General features: G+C 39.9%; 1 protein-coding gene across 1 annotated transcript in view; it reads right to left on the reverse strand.

Annotated features, from left to right (window-relative positions):
• LOC144966260 (tRNA dimethylallyltransferase-like) overlaps positions 1-20104 on the reverse strand; it is a 299101-nt gene that overhangs the window by 46881 nt on the left and 232116 nt on the right. The window contains exon 6 of the mRNA XM_078902466.1: positions 3348-3471. Coding sequence (XP_078758592.1) covers positions 3348-3471 — 124 coding nt within the window. The remainder of the gene's footprint in view (positions 1-3347; positions 3472-20104) is intronic.

The following is a 20104-nucleotide window of genomic DNA, read 5'->3' on the forward strand; positions in this document are numbered from 1 at the left end:
ATGAGAGAAGAATTTGAAAATGCACTCATGATACAAAGCCAAAGTGAACCTGATAACGAAAAATGTGAAAAACAATTTGATATATTCCAAAAGTGTGTCAAAGCAACTGCAGAAAAGCATTTACCAATAGCTCAAATAAACAGCAAAAAGGAATGGATGACAAATGAAATTCTAAACCTATTTGAAGAAAGACGAAAATGCAACAGAGGGTCTGCAGAATACCAAACATTGAACAACCACATTAAATCCAAATGCATCGAGGCACACGAGAACTATCTAGACTGGAAATGCTGCGAAATCGAAAGAGAATACAAACCCAACCCCCAACAAGCTCACCAAAGAATAAAAGAACTATCAGGGAAAAGGAAAAGCAAAGCAGCAGGAAGTTGTATCCAAAACAAACAAGGGGAACTGCTATTTGAAGAACAACATATAGAAAGCCGATGGGTAGAATACATAGGCGAACTGTACAATGATCCAAATAGAAATGAACCACCACTGAAATTCAAAGAACCATTAAGCGGACCAAACATCACCAAAAGTGAAATTGAACATGCCATGGAACGAATGAGGGATGGTAAAGCAACAGGCCCTGATGAAATATCTGTAGAGGTATTAAAAAGCCTAGGAGATCTAGCAATTGATGAACTTCACATATTATTCAACATTATATACAATACTGGGAAAATTCCAGAAGATCTCTGTAACTCTATTTTCATAGCAATACCAAAGAAAGCAGGTGCAGTCAGATGCGAAAATTTTAGAACTATAAGTTTAATAAGCCACATCAGCAAAATACTGTTGCGTATAATTATCAACAGGCTAAGGAATAAGATTAACCCCGAAATCGCAGAGGAACAATATGGATTCCAACCTGACAGAGGGACAAGGAACGCAATATACCTCCTCCGTGTTTTAAGTGAAAGAGCTATACAGGTTCAGACCCCACTATACCTCTGTTTTGTCGACTACTAAAAAGCTTTTGATAGAGTACGCCACGAAGAAATACTAAAACAACTGCACTCCATTGGCGCTGATGAGAAAGACCTCAGACTCATGCAAACATTATACTACACCCAGCAGGCATCTATCAAAATCGGAAACTCTACAGGAAATTCCATTCCTATTAAGAAAGGAGTCCGTCAAGGGTGTGTTGCCTCACCAGATCTGTTTAATCTATACCAAGAAACAATCATGAGGGGCATAAATAATATGGAGGGAATAAAAGTAGGAGGTCACAACATAAATAATATAAGATACGCAGACGATACGGTACTCATTGCAACATCAGAAATCCAACTTCAAAAGATTGTTGACAAAGTGGTAGTAGATAGTGAAGCCAAGGGAATGGAAGTGAATATCACCAAAACGGAATGCATGGTAATACAGAAAAACCCCGAAAACAACAACACCTGCAATATAACGATTCACGGCGAGCAACTTACCAACGTAGAAAGTTTTAAATACCTAGGTTCAATAGTGACAACAGATGGAAGATGTAACCGAGACATACGAGCAAGAATAACTCAAGCCAAACAGGCCTTCATGGACCTGGGAAACATTTTGAAAAACAAACAGATGTCGTTCGGGATTAGATTCCGAGTCTTGAAGTGCTACGTGTGGCCAATCTTGTTATACGGATGCGAAAGCTGGATTACAAATGCAGAAACACAAAAGAACATTGAAGCTTTTGAAATGTGGTGCTTGAGAAGGATGCAGAGAATATCGTATACTGCACACAAAACGAACGAAGAAGTGCTAAAACAAACATACCAACAAAGGAAACTAATGCCCTTAATAGTGGATCGACAACTATCCTTTTTCGGACACAGTAAGGAAAGATAAGAATGATTACCTGGCAAGTTGTGGAAAAATACCTGGTAAACGCGCCCGGGGGAGACAAAGAAAAACACTCATAGACCAACTGAAGGGCTTCACCAACCTAACAATCCAAGAGCTGTTTGAAAAAGCAAGAGACAGGGAAGAATGGAGAGAGATAATTCATGCAGTATCCGAAGCCTGGGCCAGGCATGGAACCTAGAAGAGAGAGAGTTGGCGGTGATGGTTGATTCATGAAAATGTTGCTGCATACGTTTTAGATTGTAGTTTAGCACGCTGCTTAGTGATTACCGATGTACGTTTATAAAATGATAATAAATTAAAGAATAATAACAATAATTTTAAAAATCAAAAGTAAAAAGAAACATGGCACACAAATACTGATCTCAAATAAATAAATACTTTTAGAAAATTAAAATCGAAGTTTTTTTTATTTTAAACATGATAAAAAGTTTTTGAAAAACAACCAAAAAACAACAAAAAAAAAAAAAAAACAAAGAAAAAAACAAACAAACAAAAATGATATCTTTCTCATTAAGGTAAACTTTTTTTTAATGGTGTTTTTTTTTAATGTCTGCAATGGTAATCGAACCCAGTACTTTCAAGGTTAGAGTCTGACAGCTTGTCCACTGGGCTACGGAGCCACCTGACTGTTCATCACATTTAATAAGGTCTTTCTAAAAGATTATTTTTCCTTCAATGCAACTTCTATTTTCTGGTTTTATATTTCGACCTTTTAAATTATTATTATTTTTATATAAATTTATTAACAAAAACATCCTACAGATGTCACAATATAACTTTCGCCGTGTCCAAATGAAGAAACACAATATCGCTAATGAAATTGGGTGGGATGCGCATGCATGACGGAGGTGTATAAAAACGATCCGTTAAGATACACCGTCAACGGAGGTGCATAAAAACACTACGCACGAAAATAACCCTCTTCATCATCATCATCATCACCACAACAACAACCACCAAAACGGGTGGATGATGGTGATGATGATCATGATGATGATAATGATGATGATGATGATGATGATAAGGGGCAGCGTGTCTCAGTGGTAAGGCCTTTGCTTCCTACCCAAATAGTACTGAGTTCGACTACCTGCCTCGTTGTGTGGCTTGAGCAAGTCACCACGCCCTAGCTCACTTTGCGGCGCTGCACTGCGGCTGACGCCTGGGTTATTCCAGTCTTCCATTGGAATAGACCGTAAAGTCAAATTTCCCCTCTTATTTATTTATATATGATGATTGAAATGATGGTGACGATGATAATAATGATGATGATTGTGACAATGATGAGGATGATGATGATGATGACGACGACGATGATGATGATGATGATGATGATGATGATGATGATGATGATGATAATGAAGGAGCGAAGATAATAGTGGATTATTTTTTTCCATGACGAAGACGACAAATATGAAAAAAACAAAAAAAAAAACAAAAAAAAAAAAAACAAAAAACCAACAACGCCATATTAATCTACTACACACCCGTCTGTGACGTCATCAGGATGATCGAGTAACCCTCTGGCCTGTACATCGAAGTCTTCCAACTCTTGGACCAGGCCTCGTTCTATCATTGTGTCCACCCGGCTGTCCAATCTCTCATTCAACGCTGAAATAAAGAGAACACAAAGCTAATTACCAGGAGTCAGGGGTCAAAATTGTTCCGTTTAGCCCATGCTAAATGTTTGCAACGAGCTCAGAATTAATGGTAAATCTAAAGGTAATAAAACTATCTTTTAAGGTTCGCTGATATATACGAGATATTTGCAACTCAAATGGATATTTATCAAAACAGATAGGGCATAATGATCGGTCATTAATTTCACGTTGGGAAACAACAACAGTCGTAACGTCACTTCCCTCGTAATGACGCATGGTAACTGAGTAACTGGCTCTAAACTATCGGAACAATGGCGGACGCCCTTATGAAATATTTCTCCGACGAGTGTATCCAGAGGGAAAAACCCATTATAAATCTGGTCATATTATTTTGACTTTTACGCATTCTGATCACAAGACATATGAAAAGTTTTAGCCAGCATGGAGAATAAAAAGTCTCGATTTTCTTTGTTTAGAACCACGATGGCCGCCGTTGCCGGGTGACGTGACATCAGACTATTGAATCCAATTGCCATCTGGCTGCCACGTTGCCAGATTCATTTACGCGCACCTACAGAGTTTATGAATATACCAAAAAAAAATCATTTTTCTCTCTCTCTCTCTCTCTCTCACACACACACACACACACACACACACACACACAATATGAGCCTTTGTATAGAACACTATCCACTGAACGTGCTCAGAACGTTTTACAAAGGGTCCCTAGACAACAGCAACACTTAACACGTAGGACGAGACATGACGCATGTGAGACGATAATAATTTTTTTTTTCGACAGAAACAACCCCGTTAACGGTTTGGTACTCGTTTTTTTTTACACCTGAGTACGGTGAGAGAATGTGAGTAAAGAGCCTTTTTTTCCAAGGACAGAACTATGAGCCGCTCAGAGCGTGACTCGGACCAAGTGCCTTTCAATCCGAAGGCGAGCGTCATACCACTAGACCACATAGCCACATGAACTGCCAAAATGACGGATATATCAATTAATTTCGATGTCTTGACAACAGGATGTTACATACATAGAATGGTCAGCCGACGGTAAAAAAAGATACAGCTGTGACCAGCAGGTGACCACTGGAGTATGTCGGAGGTACGCCCGCTATGGCACCCGTTACGGAGAAATGACAACAAAATTGCTCTCAGTACAATATTGATTGACACCATGTCATGTAGCTATTAATGATATAGAATGACAATTATAGAAGGAACGAAATTCACGTCACTCAGCTCTTTGTTATTGTTTTATACAGCCATTTTGTAGGCTAGTTCTTACTACAGTGGAGTCCATTTATAACGAGTCCTGGAATAACGAGAAGTCTGTTGTAACGGCATCTTTCTAAAACCCCGGTTTTTTTTTCTTCTTTATCTTTGTAAAAAAAGTATCGCTATAACGCAATCGGACAAATACGCGAGTCGGTTATAACGGAATAGTGCTGCTGACTGCTGCTGTTGTGTACAACGCAAAAGCGAATAAAACCTGGTCGGTTACGAAATGACATAATGCGTCGATGGTGTGCATAGCGAATGGGATATCCTCAGTGTGCAAACAAACAATGGAGACTGCGTGGAATGAGTTAGGAGGGGAGGGGGAGTTGGAGGGGTAGAGAGATAAGGTAGGCGCATCGCATGAAATACGCTAGCAGTGTTTGCTGTTAGGCATCGTTTACAAGAGCCTGATGTTAGGCAAGATGACTAGATGTAATCACTTACACACCAGTACAATGGCTCTCACTTCTTTGATTACGATGGGGGATGAGTTGTAGGCGGGAGGGGCTGTAACCTTACAATGGACCGAATGAATGCGAGTGGAGGGCATGACATGTGCAAGCGAGCGGAACAAACTCACGACGTAATGGGATGGGGGCGACATGGTGGTGTTATACGATGCCTTGGGTAGGGGAGAACACAATTTGCGAGTCCCTTTCTTTCTTATTGCCAACGCCGAGCAGTCAACATCGCTAGCGCTAGTCAGTTTTAATTTAATTATTATCAGTACAAGTCAAGACATATCCTTGCTCAATACACCTTTATAATGGCCTCTAACTCTAAATCATTTATCAAGAAACGTAAATGTTTAACTCTTGAGACCAAAGCTATGTTGATTGAAGAGGTCGATAAAAAGATCCGAACAAAAGCAGAAATTTGTCAGTCGCATGACATCGCTTCAAGTACCTTACACACCATCTTGAAAGATAGAGAAACCATCATGGCGGCGTATACCAGTGGACGATTCCAGCAGGAAAGGAAGAAAATAAGAAAGCCCGATTTTGAAGACGTCGACCGCAGTTTGTTGTTATGGTTCAACCAGGCTAGGAGCCTCAGTGTCCCGATTTCAGGCCCCATCTTAATGGAAAAAGGCAATGAACTTGCAAAAACCCTAGGACACCAGAACTTTGACATGAGCATTGGTTGGTTGAATCGCTTCAAGGCCAGACACGCCATTTCAATGAAAGTTGTTTGCGGCGAATCAGCTTCAGTGTCGACCGAAACTATTGACAGTTGGAGGAAAGGTCAGCTGCAAGAAATCCTGAGGAAATACCAGCCCGGTGAAATCTTCAACGCGGACGAAACTGGGCTGTTCTACAAGTGCCTGCCAAACCGCACGCTTGCGAGACAGGGAGAGGTGTGCAGCGGCAACAAGATTCCAAAGGAGAGAATCACACTGTTAATCGCTGCCAACATGAATGGGACGGAGAAGTTGCCACTCCTCACAATAGGGAGGTTCGAGAAGCCGCGGTGTTTCAAAAACATTAAAGCTCTTCCAACAGAGTACAAATTCAACAGAAAGGCGTGGATGACAAGTACGATCTTCGAGCAATGGGTGCGGAAGCTAGATAGAAAGTTTGTTCTGCAAGGAAGAAGCGTCGCACTCATTGTGGATAACTGCTCTGCGCACCCACATATGACTGATTTGAAGGCCATCCAACTGTTTTTCCTGCCGCCAAACACCACAAGTGTACTACAACCCTGTGACCAGGGGATTATCCAATCGTTTAAAGTACTCTACAGAAAGAGGGTACTAAAACGACTTATTGCCACCATGGACAAGGATGGGAGTGCCGACAGCTACTTAAAAATGAGTGTGTTGGATGCAATGTATACCTCTGCTTCTGCATGGAACGATGTCAAGATGGAGACCATTGCAAAATGCTTTCGCCACGCTGGATTCAAAATCACCCCAACTACTCTGTCTCCAACCGTTGATTTGGACAATGATCTGTCAGTATCAGACGCCGCGCACGATATTGTACCCATCAACGATCGCACCGATATCGACAACCTTTTTGACAGACTGAGAGACATAATGCCTCTGAATATGACGGCCAATGAATATCTGTCAGTGGATGAGAGTTTTACTCCAATAGAGGAGTTGTCAACTTCCGACATAGCACAATGTGTAACTGGAGAGAGTTCAGAAATAACAGAAGAGGAGGACACAACAGAAGAAGTCGCCATCATTCCATCAAAAGCAGCACTGCAGGCATTTGAAGTGGTTCGCCAGTTTTGCATGCAGCAAGAAAACGGCATGTCAGTGCTACGGAGCATCAACGTCCTAGACAATTTCATCAATGACGTTGCCACCAGTACAAAGAAACAGTCAACAATTGACTCTTTTTTCAAACCAAAATCCATGATATAAGAACAAGTGTTTTTTTTATATGATAACCTATATTACCTATGCTATGTATCATGAATTTGCCTAAGATCTCGAGATTTGAATGAGTGGACGAATGTGGTGACTTAATGTATGTTAGAATTTGATTCTGATTGTTAATATTTTTAAAATTCATGTTAATTTTTTAATTGTCTGTCTGGAGTGTTGGGTGTGTGTTTGAATTTGTATTTTGTTAGATGGGATAAATAAAACTGGAACAATCCCCTCCCATAACGTACCAAAAAAAACACCCCCCCCCCCCGAAAAAAAAACACAACAAAAAACAAAAAAAAAAACAAAACAAAAACAGATTCTTAATTGATCAACTACTATACTTAATGCCCAACAGTCATGTTCAATGATATCACTATCAGGGGAGATAATACAAAGAATAATTATAACCCAATATCCAGAGTAGGCCCGCGTAATTATTTCCCTTGAGTTTATTACATGATCTCTTATAACGAGAATCCTGCTATAACGGATTTTTCGCACCAGTCCCATACATCTCGTTACAACAGGATTCCACTGTAACTGGAACGAAGCTGACGTCACTCAGCTCTTAGTTATTATTTTTATACAGCCTGCCAATGATAATAAGGTCTCACTAAATTATTTATATCAATCGAACCAAAAACGTTCAAGGTTATCGCACAACTGTTTGTGTGTTGTTGGTATGTTATATCCGATTGGCGGATGTTGTGAATATTTTACCTAACCACATAGAAGACTATTATCATGAGATAACAGTGTAAAAACAGTATTTTTAAAAACATAACAACAATTTAAAAAACAATAATAATAATAATAATACTAATAATAATAATAATAATAATAATAATAATAATAATAATAATAATAACAATAATAATAATAATAATAATAATAATAATAATAATAATAATAATAATAATAATAATAATAATAATAATAATAATAATAATAATAATAATAATAATAATAATAATATAGCGCTATAACTCCGAGACACCAGACTCTAAGCGCCTAAATTACAAATTACTTTGGCTGAAACATACTCATTCACACACACACACACACAAGCATACACACATACAAACTAGAGAATTTCTATATAGCACAATATCCACCAAAGGACAATATCACACAAGGACAGCCCTGGAAAGGAAACCGTCCAGAAAGAGGGGGAAAAAAAACTAGAAAGACCAAGGTCAACCTGGAGGAGAGACCTTCAGATAGAGCTGGAGAGGTCTGGGGGATGCGCTAGCAGGAGATGAAGAAAACTGGCCAACGAAGAAGATGGAAAAGTTTCATCGGTGGCCCATACCCACTATGGGATGAGGGCTGGCCAACGACAGAAGAGGATGGAAAAGTTTCATCGGTGGTCCATACCTACTGTTTAGATGAGGACTGGCCAACGACAGAAGAGGATGGAAAAGTCATCGGTGGTCCATACCTACTTACTGTGGGATGAGGCCTGAAGAGAATATCCATTAAAATAAATTGCTCAAAACGTTTTACAAGGTTCCTAAGCCAACAGCAACGATTGATATGTAGGAAGAGACACGACACCTTTTCGGCGCTCCACTGTGGAAGATGCATGTTATTCCATTCTTCCCTTGGAATAGACCCGAAAGACAAATTTCGCCTTGGGGATGAATAAAGGGAATTTATTTATTATTTATACACGCACACACACACACACACACACACACACACACATATATATATATATATATATATATATATATATATATATATATATATAATAAAAGGGAATGCACTAGGTCCTAAATTATAATGAGAAAGAAGACGAGGACAGAGTGAGAATTTGCTGGAGTTGGAATCGCAAGAAGAAGAAGAAGAAGAAGAGGAGGAGGAGGAGGAGGAGGAGGAGGAGGAGGAGGAGGAGGAGGAGGAGGAGGATGTATTCTAAACGAGCTATACATCAACAACGATTATAAAATAAAAGCAAGCATTTTACGACCGTCAATAGAACTTTTCGGGTTTTTTTGGGTTTTTTTGTCAAGCAGAGAATCTCGAACATAAAATACAGAGTGAGTAAACAGACTCGTCACTAATGTCAAATGAGCCGACGGTCATTACTCCGTTTTCTTTTACAACAATAACAGTATCATGTCGTAAAACTGTCGTAAATCGTCGTAAATTGATTTCTTTTCATAATATAAAAATTTGCGGAGAAAAATTGTCATAAAAAGGTGAGAAAGAAAACATAAAGACAACAATTGACATTAGAGAGAAAGGAAAGAAGAAGAAGAAAATGCCAACTAACTATACACTAAATTTAATATTATTTCTATCTGGGTTATGTTGACCTCTCTCACGAATTCTTCCACAATCCTAAGTCATGTGGTTTGAATAATAATAATTTAAAAAAAAAAAAAAAAAAAACAACCCCAAACCTTGAGCTTTTATATAGCGCAATGTCCACTCCACGTACTCAAGGGGGTCCCTGGCCAACAGCAACACTCAACATATAGTAGGACGAGGCATGACGAACGACGCATACGATATTGCTAAATTTTCGGACAGAGACAACGCTGTTAGCGGCGGCCAGGTACTTATTATACACCTGAGTACGGTGAGAGAACGTGAGTAAAGAGCCTTCTCCAAGGACTCAACTATGCGCCGAGCGAGGCTCGAACCCAGGACCTTCCGATCCGAAAGTGAGTGTCATACCACAAGACCACATAGCCGCACTTCGCGGAATCCCAGGTTTGGGAGTTTTTGCCAAGATGAGGGTCATTTAAATCGATCGATATTTGAAGGACGAGTTTTCTGACCAAAGTTTTAAATATGCGTTTTTTCAGAGTACGACAGACTAGCCTTTGGACAGGGCAGTCCAGGGTTCGAGTACCAAGTTTGAGCGTTTTGGACAAGATCAGGGGTTATTTTAATCGATCGATATTTGAAGGATGAGATTTCAGGTCAAAAGTTTAAATACCTTTTTTATTTTATTTATTTTTTTTTGTTTGTTTTGTTGTCAGAATATAGCTGTGTTCCAGTAAGTACCCTTAGTTGTCTTTTTGTCGGAACTTCCAGAAAGTCCCAGGTTTGAGCGTTTTTTGACAAGATGGGAATAATTTTAATCGATCGATATTTGAAGGATGAGTTTTTTGGTCAAAACTTTAAATACTTTATTTTGTTCTGTGGTTGCTGCTTTTTTTTTTTTTTTTTGGGTGGGTCTTTTTTCATAATACGTCTGTGTTCCCGATCCCTATTTATAACACCCAACGGGTGGATCTTCGGGATATGTGCAGGAGACGGGTGGTCTGAACCGAGTTGCATGCATGAATATTATTTTCATAAACAAAAATTGACACTGGCATTCTGGGTAAGAAATTATTGTTAAATCAACAAGTCTGCCGCAGTCTGGAAAAACTCATATTTTAAAATTTGGCCAGAAAACACGTCCTTCAAATATCAAACGATTTAAATGACCCTCATCTTGGCGAAAAACAAAAACAAAAAAAAAAAAACCCACTCAAACCTGGGATTCTGGAAGACTTTGCGAAGCCCCAGGTTTGAGAGTTTTTTGTCGAGATGAGGGTCATTTAAATCGATCGTTATTTGAAGGACGACTTTTCTGGCCAAATTTTAAAATATGGGTTTTTTCCAGAGTAGGCTACGGCAAAAGTGGTCGACTGGATCCATGAATATTTATGTTGGTAAATGATAGAAATGAGTCGTATTACTGTATAGGTTGATTCATGGCCGATTTAAATAGACAACTTGTTATTGTCAAAAGCATTTGGAGGGATTTCTTCTTCTTCTAGGTTCCATGCCTGGTCCAGGCTTCGGATACTGCATGAATTATCTCTCTCCATTCCTCCCTGTCTCTTGCTTTTTCAAACAGCTCTTGGATTGTTAGGTTGGTGAAGCCCTTCAGTTGGTCTATGAGTGTTTTTCTTTGTCTCCCCCGGGCGCGTTTACCAGGTATTTTTCCACAACTTGCCAGGCATTCATTCTTATCTTTCCTTACTATGTGTCCGAAAAAGGTTAGTTGTCGATTTACTACCTATTAAATAAACATGGAGCTAGCGAGACTCGGCGGTACGGTCTTTGCTTCGTACCCGAAAGGTACCGAGTTCGATCACCCGCCGATGCGCTGTGTGGCCTTGAGCAAGTCACCTCGCCCTAGTAGTTCACATTGCGGCGCTGCACTGCGGCTGATGCCTGGGTTATTCGAGTCCTCCCTTGTAATAGACCCTAAAGACAAATTTCTCAGTGGGGAAAAATAAAGGTAATTTTATTTATTTATTTATTTATTTATTTATTTATTTATTTATTTATTTATTTATTTATACGACTGCTTACAACATTGGTGTAGGCTGACGTGATCATATTTGCAGGTCTGATAACCCAATGTATTATGAGTTCATTGTTGTAATGGAAATCTTTAAAAAATGACGCAACATATTGTCCATTACAACGTTAAACTAGGCCGATAATATGTCAGACCTGCATATATATAGACGTCGGTGTATGCATTAATTAGATATAACTGTTCAAAGTACGAGAAACTTGGAAAACCATTGCTTTCATGAAATGCTAGCTTTATGTAGCCGCAACATCCACTAATTGTGCGGCTAGGTGGTCTAGTGGCATGACACAAGCCTTCGGATCAGAACGTTGTGGGTTCGAGTTCCGCTCTACGCGACGCATAGTTGAGTAATTGGAAAAGGCACTTTACTCAAATTCTCTCACCGTACTCAGGTTATAAATGAGCAAATGACCGTTGACAGCGTTGTCTTTGTTAGAAAAATTGTAATATCTCCTAACAGGCGTCATGATTCGTCCAACATGTAAAGTCTTGCTGTTGGTCAGGGACCCCTTGTAAATCGATTTGATCACGTTTAGTGGATATTGCGCTATACAAGAGCTCAAGTTTATTTTTTAAATCTTGTTATAGCTGGGATTGTAAGATCGCCTAAAAGGCGTCATGTCTCGTTCCACATGTTACGTGTTGCTGATGGTCAGGGGACCGCTGTAAAGCGCTTTGATCACGTATAATGAATATTGCACTATAGATAGTATGCAGATGACGTCACTCAGGCCTTTGTTATTGTTTTTGCCATCCGCGTTTGTGAGTTGTTCTCACTAAACTGTATTAACCAGACTATAAAAGTTCATGGTTACACAGAGTTTGTGTGTTGGTCCGTTATACTTCCGGATGGCAATGTTGTGAACTCCTTGGCCAAGCGCATTCTATCTATAAAAAAGCTCAAGTGTTTTTTTCTTATTATAGTTTTTACCAGATTCTAAACTCATGGTTGGAGAGTTTTTGATAATATTATGTGGATATTTTTATCGATCGATATTTGAGGGACGAGTTTTCAAGCCATCTTCATATTTAGTCTTATCGCTTTCAGATTGGAAGTTCCTGGGTTCGAGCCTCGGTCGGCGCATAGTCGAGTCTTTGGAAAAGGCTCTTTACTCACATTCTCTCACCGTACTCTGGTGTAAAATGAGTACATGGCCGTTAACAGCGGTGTCTCTGTCAGAAAAAAGGCGTCATGTCACGTTGAACATGTTACGTGTTGCAGTTGGTCAGGGACCCCTTTGGTCACGTTTCGTGGATCTTGCGGTTTATAAAAGATCAAGAAAGAAAAAAAAAAGTTATTTGTTTTTGTTCTTTTTTTTTTCAGAATACGACAGAGCGGGAGTCCATATTTTCTTTGACATAATAATGAATTTCTCTAACTTCAAAGCATTTTAAATTCAAGAACTCTCTTTTCATAGAGGGCGATAAACCTGCCCCGAAGGGCGCTTCGACAATACTATAATGAGATGATGACACCAAACTTCAGTGTGTATTTTGCCATTTCGGTTTAAGTGTTAACCCAACGAGTGTCCCACAGCGGGCTACACCTTTTGAACTAGGCGAACAAGACAATTCAACGGTACGGTTACTATTTCGGAGATTCCCCATGGTCTTGTGATGGGATTTTTAAAAACCAATTAAAAGCTCGAATAAACGGAAAACTTGGCCCCAGACGGATTATCGGATTTAGTTTAATTTTACGCCACCTACGACAACAGCCAGCAGCCCTCGAACGACTGCGTTTATATCCGTCGGGGCGAGGAGAAGTGTGGTGGTGGTGTCGGGGGAGGGGGTGGGGGAGGGGGTGGGGGGGGGGGGTGTTAAATCGCAAGTGGCTGATAATTAATAAAAATCTCGGTTATGGAAGACCTACTCAAAAAGCAACCGCTTTCAAATGGTCATAATTCTTGGACATACGATGCCTGGCAATAATCCGAAAAACAATTATTATTATTATTATTATTATTATTATTATTATTATTATTATTATTATTATTATTATTATTATTATTATTATTATTATTATTATTATTATTATTATTATTATTATTATTATTATTATGTTAATAAACACTTGAGCTATACTTTAAATAGCACAAAACACACTAAATTGTGTGCTTAAAGCGATTTACAAGGGGTCCCAAATCCACCAGCAGCGCTAAACACATTGTCTAAAATGAGGTAAAGCGAAATAAAATTGTACTTTTCTTGTCACAGTTACCGACCAGGTTCTAATTTTACACGGGTAACGGTGGGAAAATGTGACTCAAGAACCTTTTTTTTTGGATTCAACTTTTCGCCACTAGATCGAGACTCAAACAAGGGCCGTTTAGCTCCGAACGCCATTGTCAAACCACACGGCTATGTGGTCTAGTGGTATGACACTCGCTTTCGGATCGGAAGGACCTGGGTTCGAGCCTCGCTCGGCGCATAGTTGAGTCCTTGGAAAAGACTCTTTACTCACATTCTCTCACCGTACTCAGGTGTAAAATGAGTACCTGGCCGTTAACAGCGTTGTCTTTGTCCGAAAAATTGTAATATCGCCTAACAGGCGTCATGTCTCGTCCTACATGTTAAATGTTGCTGTTGACCAGGGACCCCTTGTAAAGCGCATTGAGCACGTTAAGTGGATACTGCGCTATATAAATGCTCATAAAAAAAATTTTTAAAAAAGACCACCAAAAATATAAAATAAAATAAAAACAAAAGAAAAGAAAAGAAAAAAAAGGAAACGGAGGAAAACCAACGATAAAACAGGAGAAAAAAATGTTTTTGTTTATTCATCCTAACAACGACTACCACATTATCTCATTCACGTCTGTAGTGTTTCATTCATTCCGCTTTGTTGATAAAGGGGAAACCCGAAACGTCCATTTTATCTGTGTTCATATATTAAATTGAAGCTTACATTCAATTTCACATTGTTATTTATTTCTCCGAGCTTCGAGCAGCACCATTTACAATACCCAGAAATAAGAAGAACACCATAATATTGTAAGGAGCAGGCACCCCAGTGAAGAATATAAATATTAAAAAATAGTCCCAACTATCAGGAACCTCTGTGGTGTAATAGTAGCACGTCTGACCGGTAATCAGAAGGTCTGAGGTTTGATCCCCAATCGAGGTCGACTGATTTTTTTGGAATGGTTTTTTTATTATTTTTTTTAATATATATATATTTTTCTTTCTTGCTTTGTCTGGCACCTTTCACACACACACACACACACACACACACACACACACACACACACACACACACACACACACACACACACACACACACACTTGTTCCGATCTTTATCTTATACTGGTGCCTGCTCCTTCATTTCCTTAATTTACTTAGTAAAACTGGGTCATGTTTGTCCAACTAAATAAAGCATTGTAAAGTTTGAAGATATAAGTGACATTAAATAAATACTTCTTAAAGGCGAATGAGACACAATTTATTTTCAAACGCATTTGTCTACCTTTTATTTTTGTTTATCAAATATATTATGCTTAACCCTTTTCATCCTGTGTTCGATGGTATCCTAATCGTGCATCATATTTTATCGTTTTCACTAAGAGAGCAGAAACTGTGAGGCGACTCAGAGCTGTGTGGTCTTGTGGTATGACACTCGCTTCCGGATTGGAAGGTCATGGGTTCGAGCCGCGCGCTGTGCATAGTTGATTCCTTGGAAAAGGATCTTACCGTAATCAGGTGTAAAATGAGTACCTGGCCAGTAACGCGGTTGTCTATGTCGGAAAAAAAAATGTAATATCGCCTAATTGGCGTCATGTCTCGTTCTACATGTTACGTGTTGTTGTTGGCCAGGGACCCCTAGTAAAGCGCTTTGAGCACGTTTAGTGGATATTGCACTAAATAAAAGCTCAAACTCAAATTAAGAAACTGTTACTGGTTTGTTTAGTATGTGAAAACGATAACATACAATGGTAGCAGGAGTAAAATGTGCGGCTATTTCGTGGTCTAGTGGTTTGACTGGAAGATCCAGGGTTCGAGTCTCGATCTAAATAATGGCGCGTAGTTGAGTCCTTGGAAAAGGTTTTAATTTATTCACATTCTCTCACCGCACTCAGGAGTAAAATAAGTACTCGCCCGTTAACAGCGTTGTCTTTGTCGGGGAAAAAAAATTGTAACAGTGCCGAGCCGGCGTCATGTCTCTTCCTACAGAGTTGCTGTTGGCTAAGGACAACTGGTAAAGCATTTTGAGCACGTTTAGTGGACATTGAGCTATATGAAAGATCGTTTTTCTCCCTATAAAAATCAAATCAAACACAGGATGTAAAGGATTAACGCTGGCGGCATTTGAGGATAGAAGAATCTTGTCTATTTCCTAAATGGGTCATCAACACCCTTGTGTCAATATCATTGACAATCAGATAACCGTTCCGCTTGAAGACGCATCGTATTATGGGCCATATCGTATTTTTGATATTTGATGGGGGAAGAAAGAAAAAAAAAAAGATGATAACAGTAATATGTAAAAACGGCAATGGTCAGTTTGTTTCGGGTTTTTTGTTTTTGTTTTTTTTTTTTTTTTTTTTGTTTGTTTTTATTTTGTTTTGCTTTTCCTTTACTTTGAATATAGGGGGTCGACTGTTTGGAGTTTCGCCCGTCGTAAAATCAACTTCAATACATTCATAATATTTCTTTTTTTTTTAGAAGAGACATGGAAATGTGGGATTCATTAAGTTGTTGAGCTGGAAGTGAAGTAGGAGGTGGTTGTTGTTGATGATGATGATGATAATGATGGTGTTGATGGTGGTCATGATGATGATGATGATGCTGATGATGATGATGATGATGATAATGATGATGATGATGATGATGATGATAATGGGGTTGATGGTGGTCATGATGATGATGATGACGATGACGATGATGATGATGATGATAATGATGATGATGATGATGATGATGATGATAATGGCCAAGATGAGGGTCATTTTAATCGATCGATAATTGAGGCACGAGTTTAGCGGTCAAAAATGGTAAATACGTGATGTTGAATTTTTTTTTTTTTATTTTAATCATCAGAGTACACCAAAACAACGTTAAAAATTCACACAGATCGTAATCATTCTATGTATAGATAGAACGAAGTTGACGTCACTCAGGTCTTTGTTATTGTTTTCTGTCATCCACGTTAATGAGTAATTCTCAGTTATCCAGACTATAAACGTTCAGGTTACACAAAGTTTTGTGTATTGGTCCCTTATACTTCTGGATGGCAGCAGCCTCTTATGGTTCACACTATTATGTTATGACGATCGATACAATCAGCAAAGTCCGGTCCGCATTCGTGCACCGTCGCGAACCCGCCGGGTAGCATCGTCACAACACACCTTTCGACTAGATGCTCTGCCGTCTCGGGTTCTTGCCCACAGCGTGGACAAATTGGACAGGAAGTTAGACCCCACCGATGTAACGCACTTGCCGTTATGCAGCTCCTCGACCGAAGCCGATTCGCAGCTACCCAGTGTCTCCTCTTACTGGTATCAAAGCCTGGCAACTTCTCACCAAGCTTAGAGGAGTGTAGGTCCCCGCCCCCCCCCCCCGCCCCCCCCCCCGCCCCCCGAGGGATTGAATTCGTCCAAACCGACTTCCATCTCGTATGTGCAGCTCTGTCCGTAGTCAGGGATTCTGCGTACAAGGGTTGCCGGGACTTATTTCGGCTCAAAACGGGGGCACCGTCCATTATGCGCATGAGAGGGGTTTCCCCATTCCCTCTCTCTTTGATCTTACTCAGCCAGTTTCCCGTAATCGTCACCCTCCGGACATCGGGGGGCTGGATCGCTGCCATTATCGGGCCCCATTCTCTAGGGGTTGTTGCTAGCGTTTCCGACACTAAGTGCATCGACTTGCGAAGTCGCATGGCAATGTGAGTTTCTAAGCCAAGCGCAATGTATAAATGAAACCGTTTGCCGGAGCCAGTTTGGCGATCATTGACACCCGTCCGGTCACCGACCCTGCTCAATGACGCTTGACTCGTTACAAGACGAGACACCGCTGCACAGTAATCTGTTTAAACATAGACTGACTATATATGGATGGACACACAGAAAAAAGGTGACAGAGCGTTGTGTCCCTAGGCAAGGCTTTCTACAAACATTCACCTATTTGATAAGGCTATACATAAAGATTGAGCCATCGGCATTCGTCGGTGGCAACAGTTTTTGGAACTGTCTTGAAAGCAAATGGAAATTTTTTTTTAAAATAATGAGCTTTTATATAGCGCAATATTCACTAGATGTGCCCAAAGCGCTTTACAAAGGGTCCCTGACTAACAGCAACACTTAACATGTAAAACGCCTGTTAGGCGACATTACAATTTTTTTCCGACAAAGACAACGCTGTTAACGGCCAGCGACTCATTTTACACCCCAACGGTGAGAGAATGTGAGTAAAGATTCATTTCCGAGGACTCTATACTCGAACACAGGACCTTCCGATCCGAAAGCGAATGTCATACCACAAGACCACATGTATGACACTCATTTTCGGATCGGAAGGTCCTGGGTTCGAGCCTCGCATAATTAAGTCTTCATGTGTAACAATGAGTACCTTGGCCGTTAACATCGTAGTCTCTATCCGAAAAAAAATGTAATATCGCCTAACAGGCGTCATGTCCCGTCCTACATTATGTTAAGTGTTGCTGTTGGCCAGGGACCCCCCTATGTAAAGCGATTTGAGCAAGTTTAGTGGATATTGCTCTATATAAAAGCTCAATTTTAGAGTACCTAGATATGTAAATAGCGTATTTACATCTGAGTAATTTATGAAAGTATAGTTTTCCAAGGATTCAACTTTTGCTCTCACGACTATGTGGTCTTGTGGTATGACACTCGCTTTCGGATCGGAAGGTCCTGGGTTCGAGCCTCGCTCAGCGCATAGTTGAGTCCTTGGAAAAGACCCTTTACTCACATTCTCTCACCATACTCAGGTATAAAATGAGTACCTGACCGTCAACAGCGTTGTCTCTGTCGGAAAAAATTGCCTAACAGCCGTTATGTCTCGTTCTACATGTTACGTGTTACTGTTGGTCAGGGACCCTTTGTAAAGCGCTTTGAGCACATTTAGTGGATATTGTGCTATATAAAAGCTCTAGTTTGTTTGTCGCTCTGAGAGAGACTCTAATTTCGTTTCACGCCACAGAATCCGGGATAATCTATGGGTTTATCCTCTAAAGGGCACGTTCCCTTACTTCTAGCGCAGCCTGGCACAGCGGTACGGTCTTTGCTTCGTACCCAAAAGCTACCGAGTTCGACTCCCTGCTTCGTTGTTTGACCTTGAGCAAGTCATCTCGCCCTAGCTTACTTTGCGGCGCTGCACTGCGGCTGACGTTTGGGTTATATGGTCTTTCATTGGAATAGACCCGAAAGACTAATTGCCCCTTGAGGATGAATAAAGGGAATTGATTAATTATTTATGTATTTATTTTAAAACAGTTGGTAAATAAAATAGATAAATAAAAATCCCTTTATTCATCCTATAGGGGAAATTTGTCTCTAGGGTCTATTCCAAGGGAAGACTGGAATAACCCAGGCGTCAGCCGCAGTGCAGCGCCGCAGATTGAGCGCAGCGGTGGCGGGTGCTCGAACTAGGTACCTTTCGGGTACGAAGCAAATACCGTGCCGCTGAGCCAGGCTGCTGCCCCCTAAATATTGCGGTCATCTGTTGTGTCCCCTCGTCAATCTTAATAATTTGTGGAGAAACACATTTCTCATACAGTCAGACCCATTTTTATCTCTAAATTATCAATTTCCCGACAGCGATGACTGACTACGTATTATTGTAATCTATTTCTGAGCCGAGGACACCCTCAGAGCATAGACGACCGCTCATCCATTCACAGACCTGCCAAACTAAAATGTTTTAAAAAGTCGTAGTTTTCAGAGGGAAGAAATAGAAGTTACTAGAATTAATTTTACAAATTTATATATTACACTTATAAGTATTAAATATACCTTCACAATCCCGAATAGATGCTTTGTGGCACCAAAGTTTTCTTTTTACACATTGTATTGATTTAAAGATGTCTATTAATTTATGCTGTGTTGTAGCCAAAAATTCGTATTTTTACGATTGTTTTCGTAGTATTTGCCAAGTCTGCATTCACATCCAAATATTTATCACAGGGGGTCATCGTTCTAGGGGTAAGAGAAATAGAATAAATCTATCATGTAAAACACAATAATGACATACATACATACTAAAGGATGCAAATGGAACCATTTATGGACGTAGAGCATAAGTCTCTGTGTAGTGATATCTTACAAACGGGGGAAGGGGTGGCTCGGGTGGTGTGTGTGTGGGAGGGGGGGGGGAGGGAGATGTAATAGCAGACTTGCCTAGTGCTATGAAAAACTCGTAGAATTACGATTCATTTGGCTCCAGCTAGAGAATTGCATAGACGGTTTTGATTCCAAAATCTTGTTGGAAAGGAGAGTTTGGTTGCTTAGAAATTGTATTTAGGACTTTGGAGAATATTTTGATTATGCAGAGGGCAAATAATTGATTTGTAATGCGATCTATTGTGTGCTTTTCATTTTCTTCCCTCGGAAACTACGAATTTTGGACATTTTAAGTAGGCAGCTCTGTGATCGGATTCTTTTTGTCGGACTTGTAGCCATCGTTAA

This window comes from Berghia stephanieae, chromosome 1 (genome assembly GCF_034508935.2).
Source record: "Berghia stephanieae isolate SIO BIC M18660-M18661 chromosome 1, UCSD_Bste_1.3, whole genome shotgun sequence".
Taxonomy (NCBI): Eukaryota; Metazoa; Mollusca; class Gastropoda; order Nudibranchia; family Aeolidiidae; genus Berghia; species Berghia stephanieae.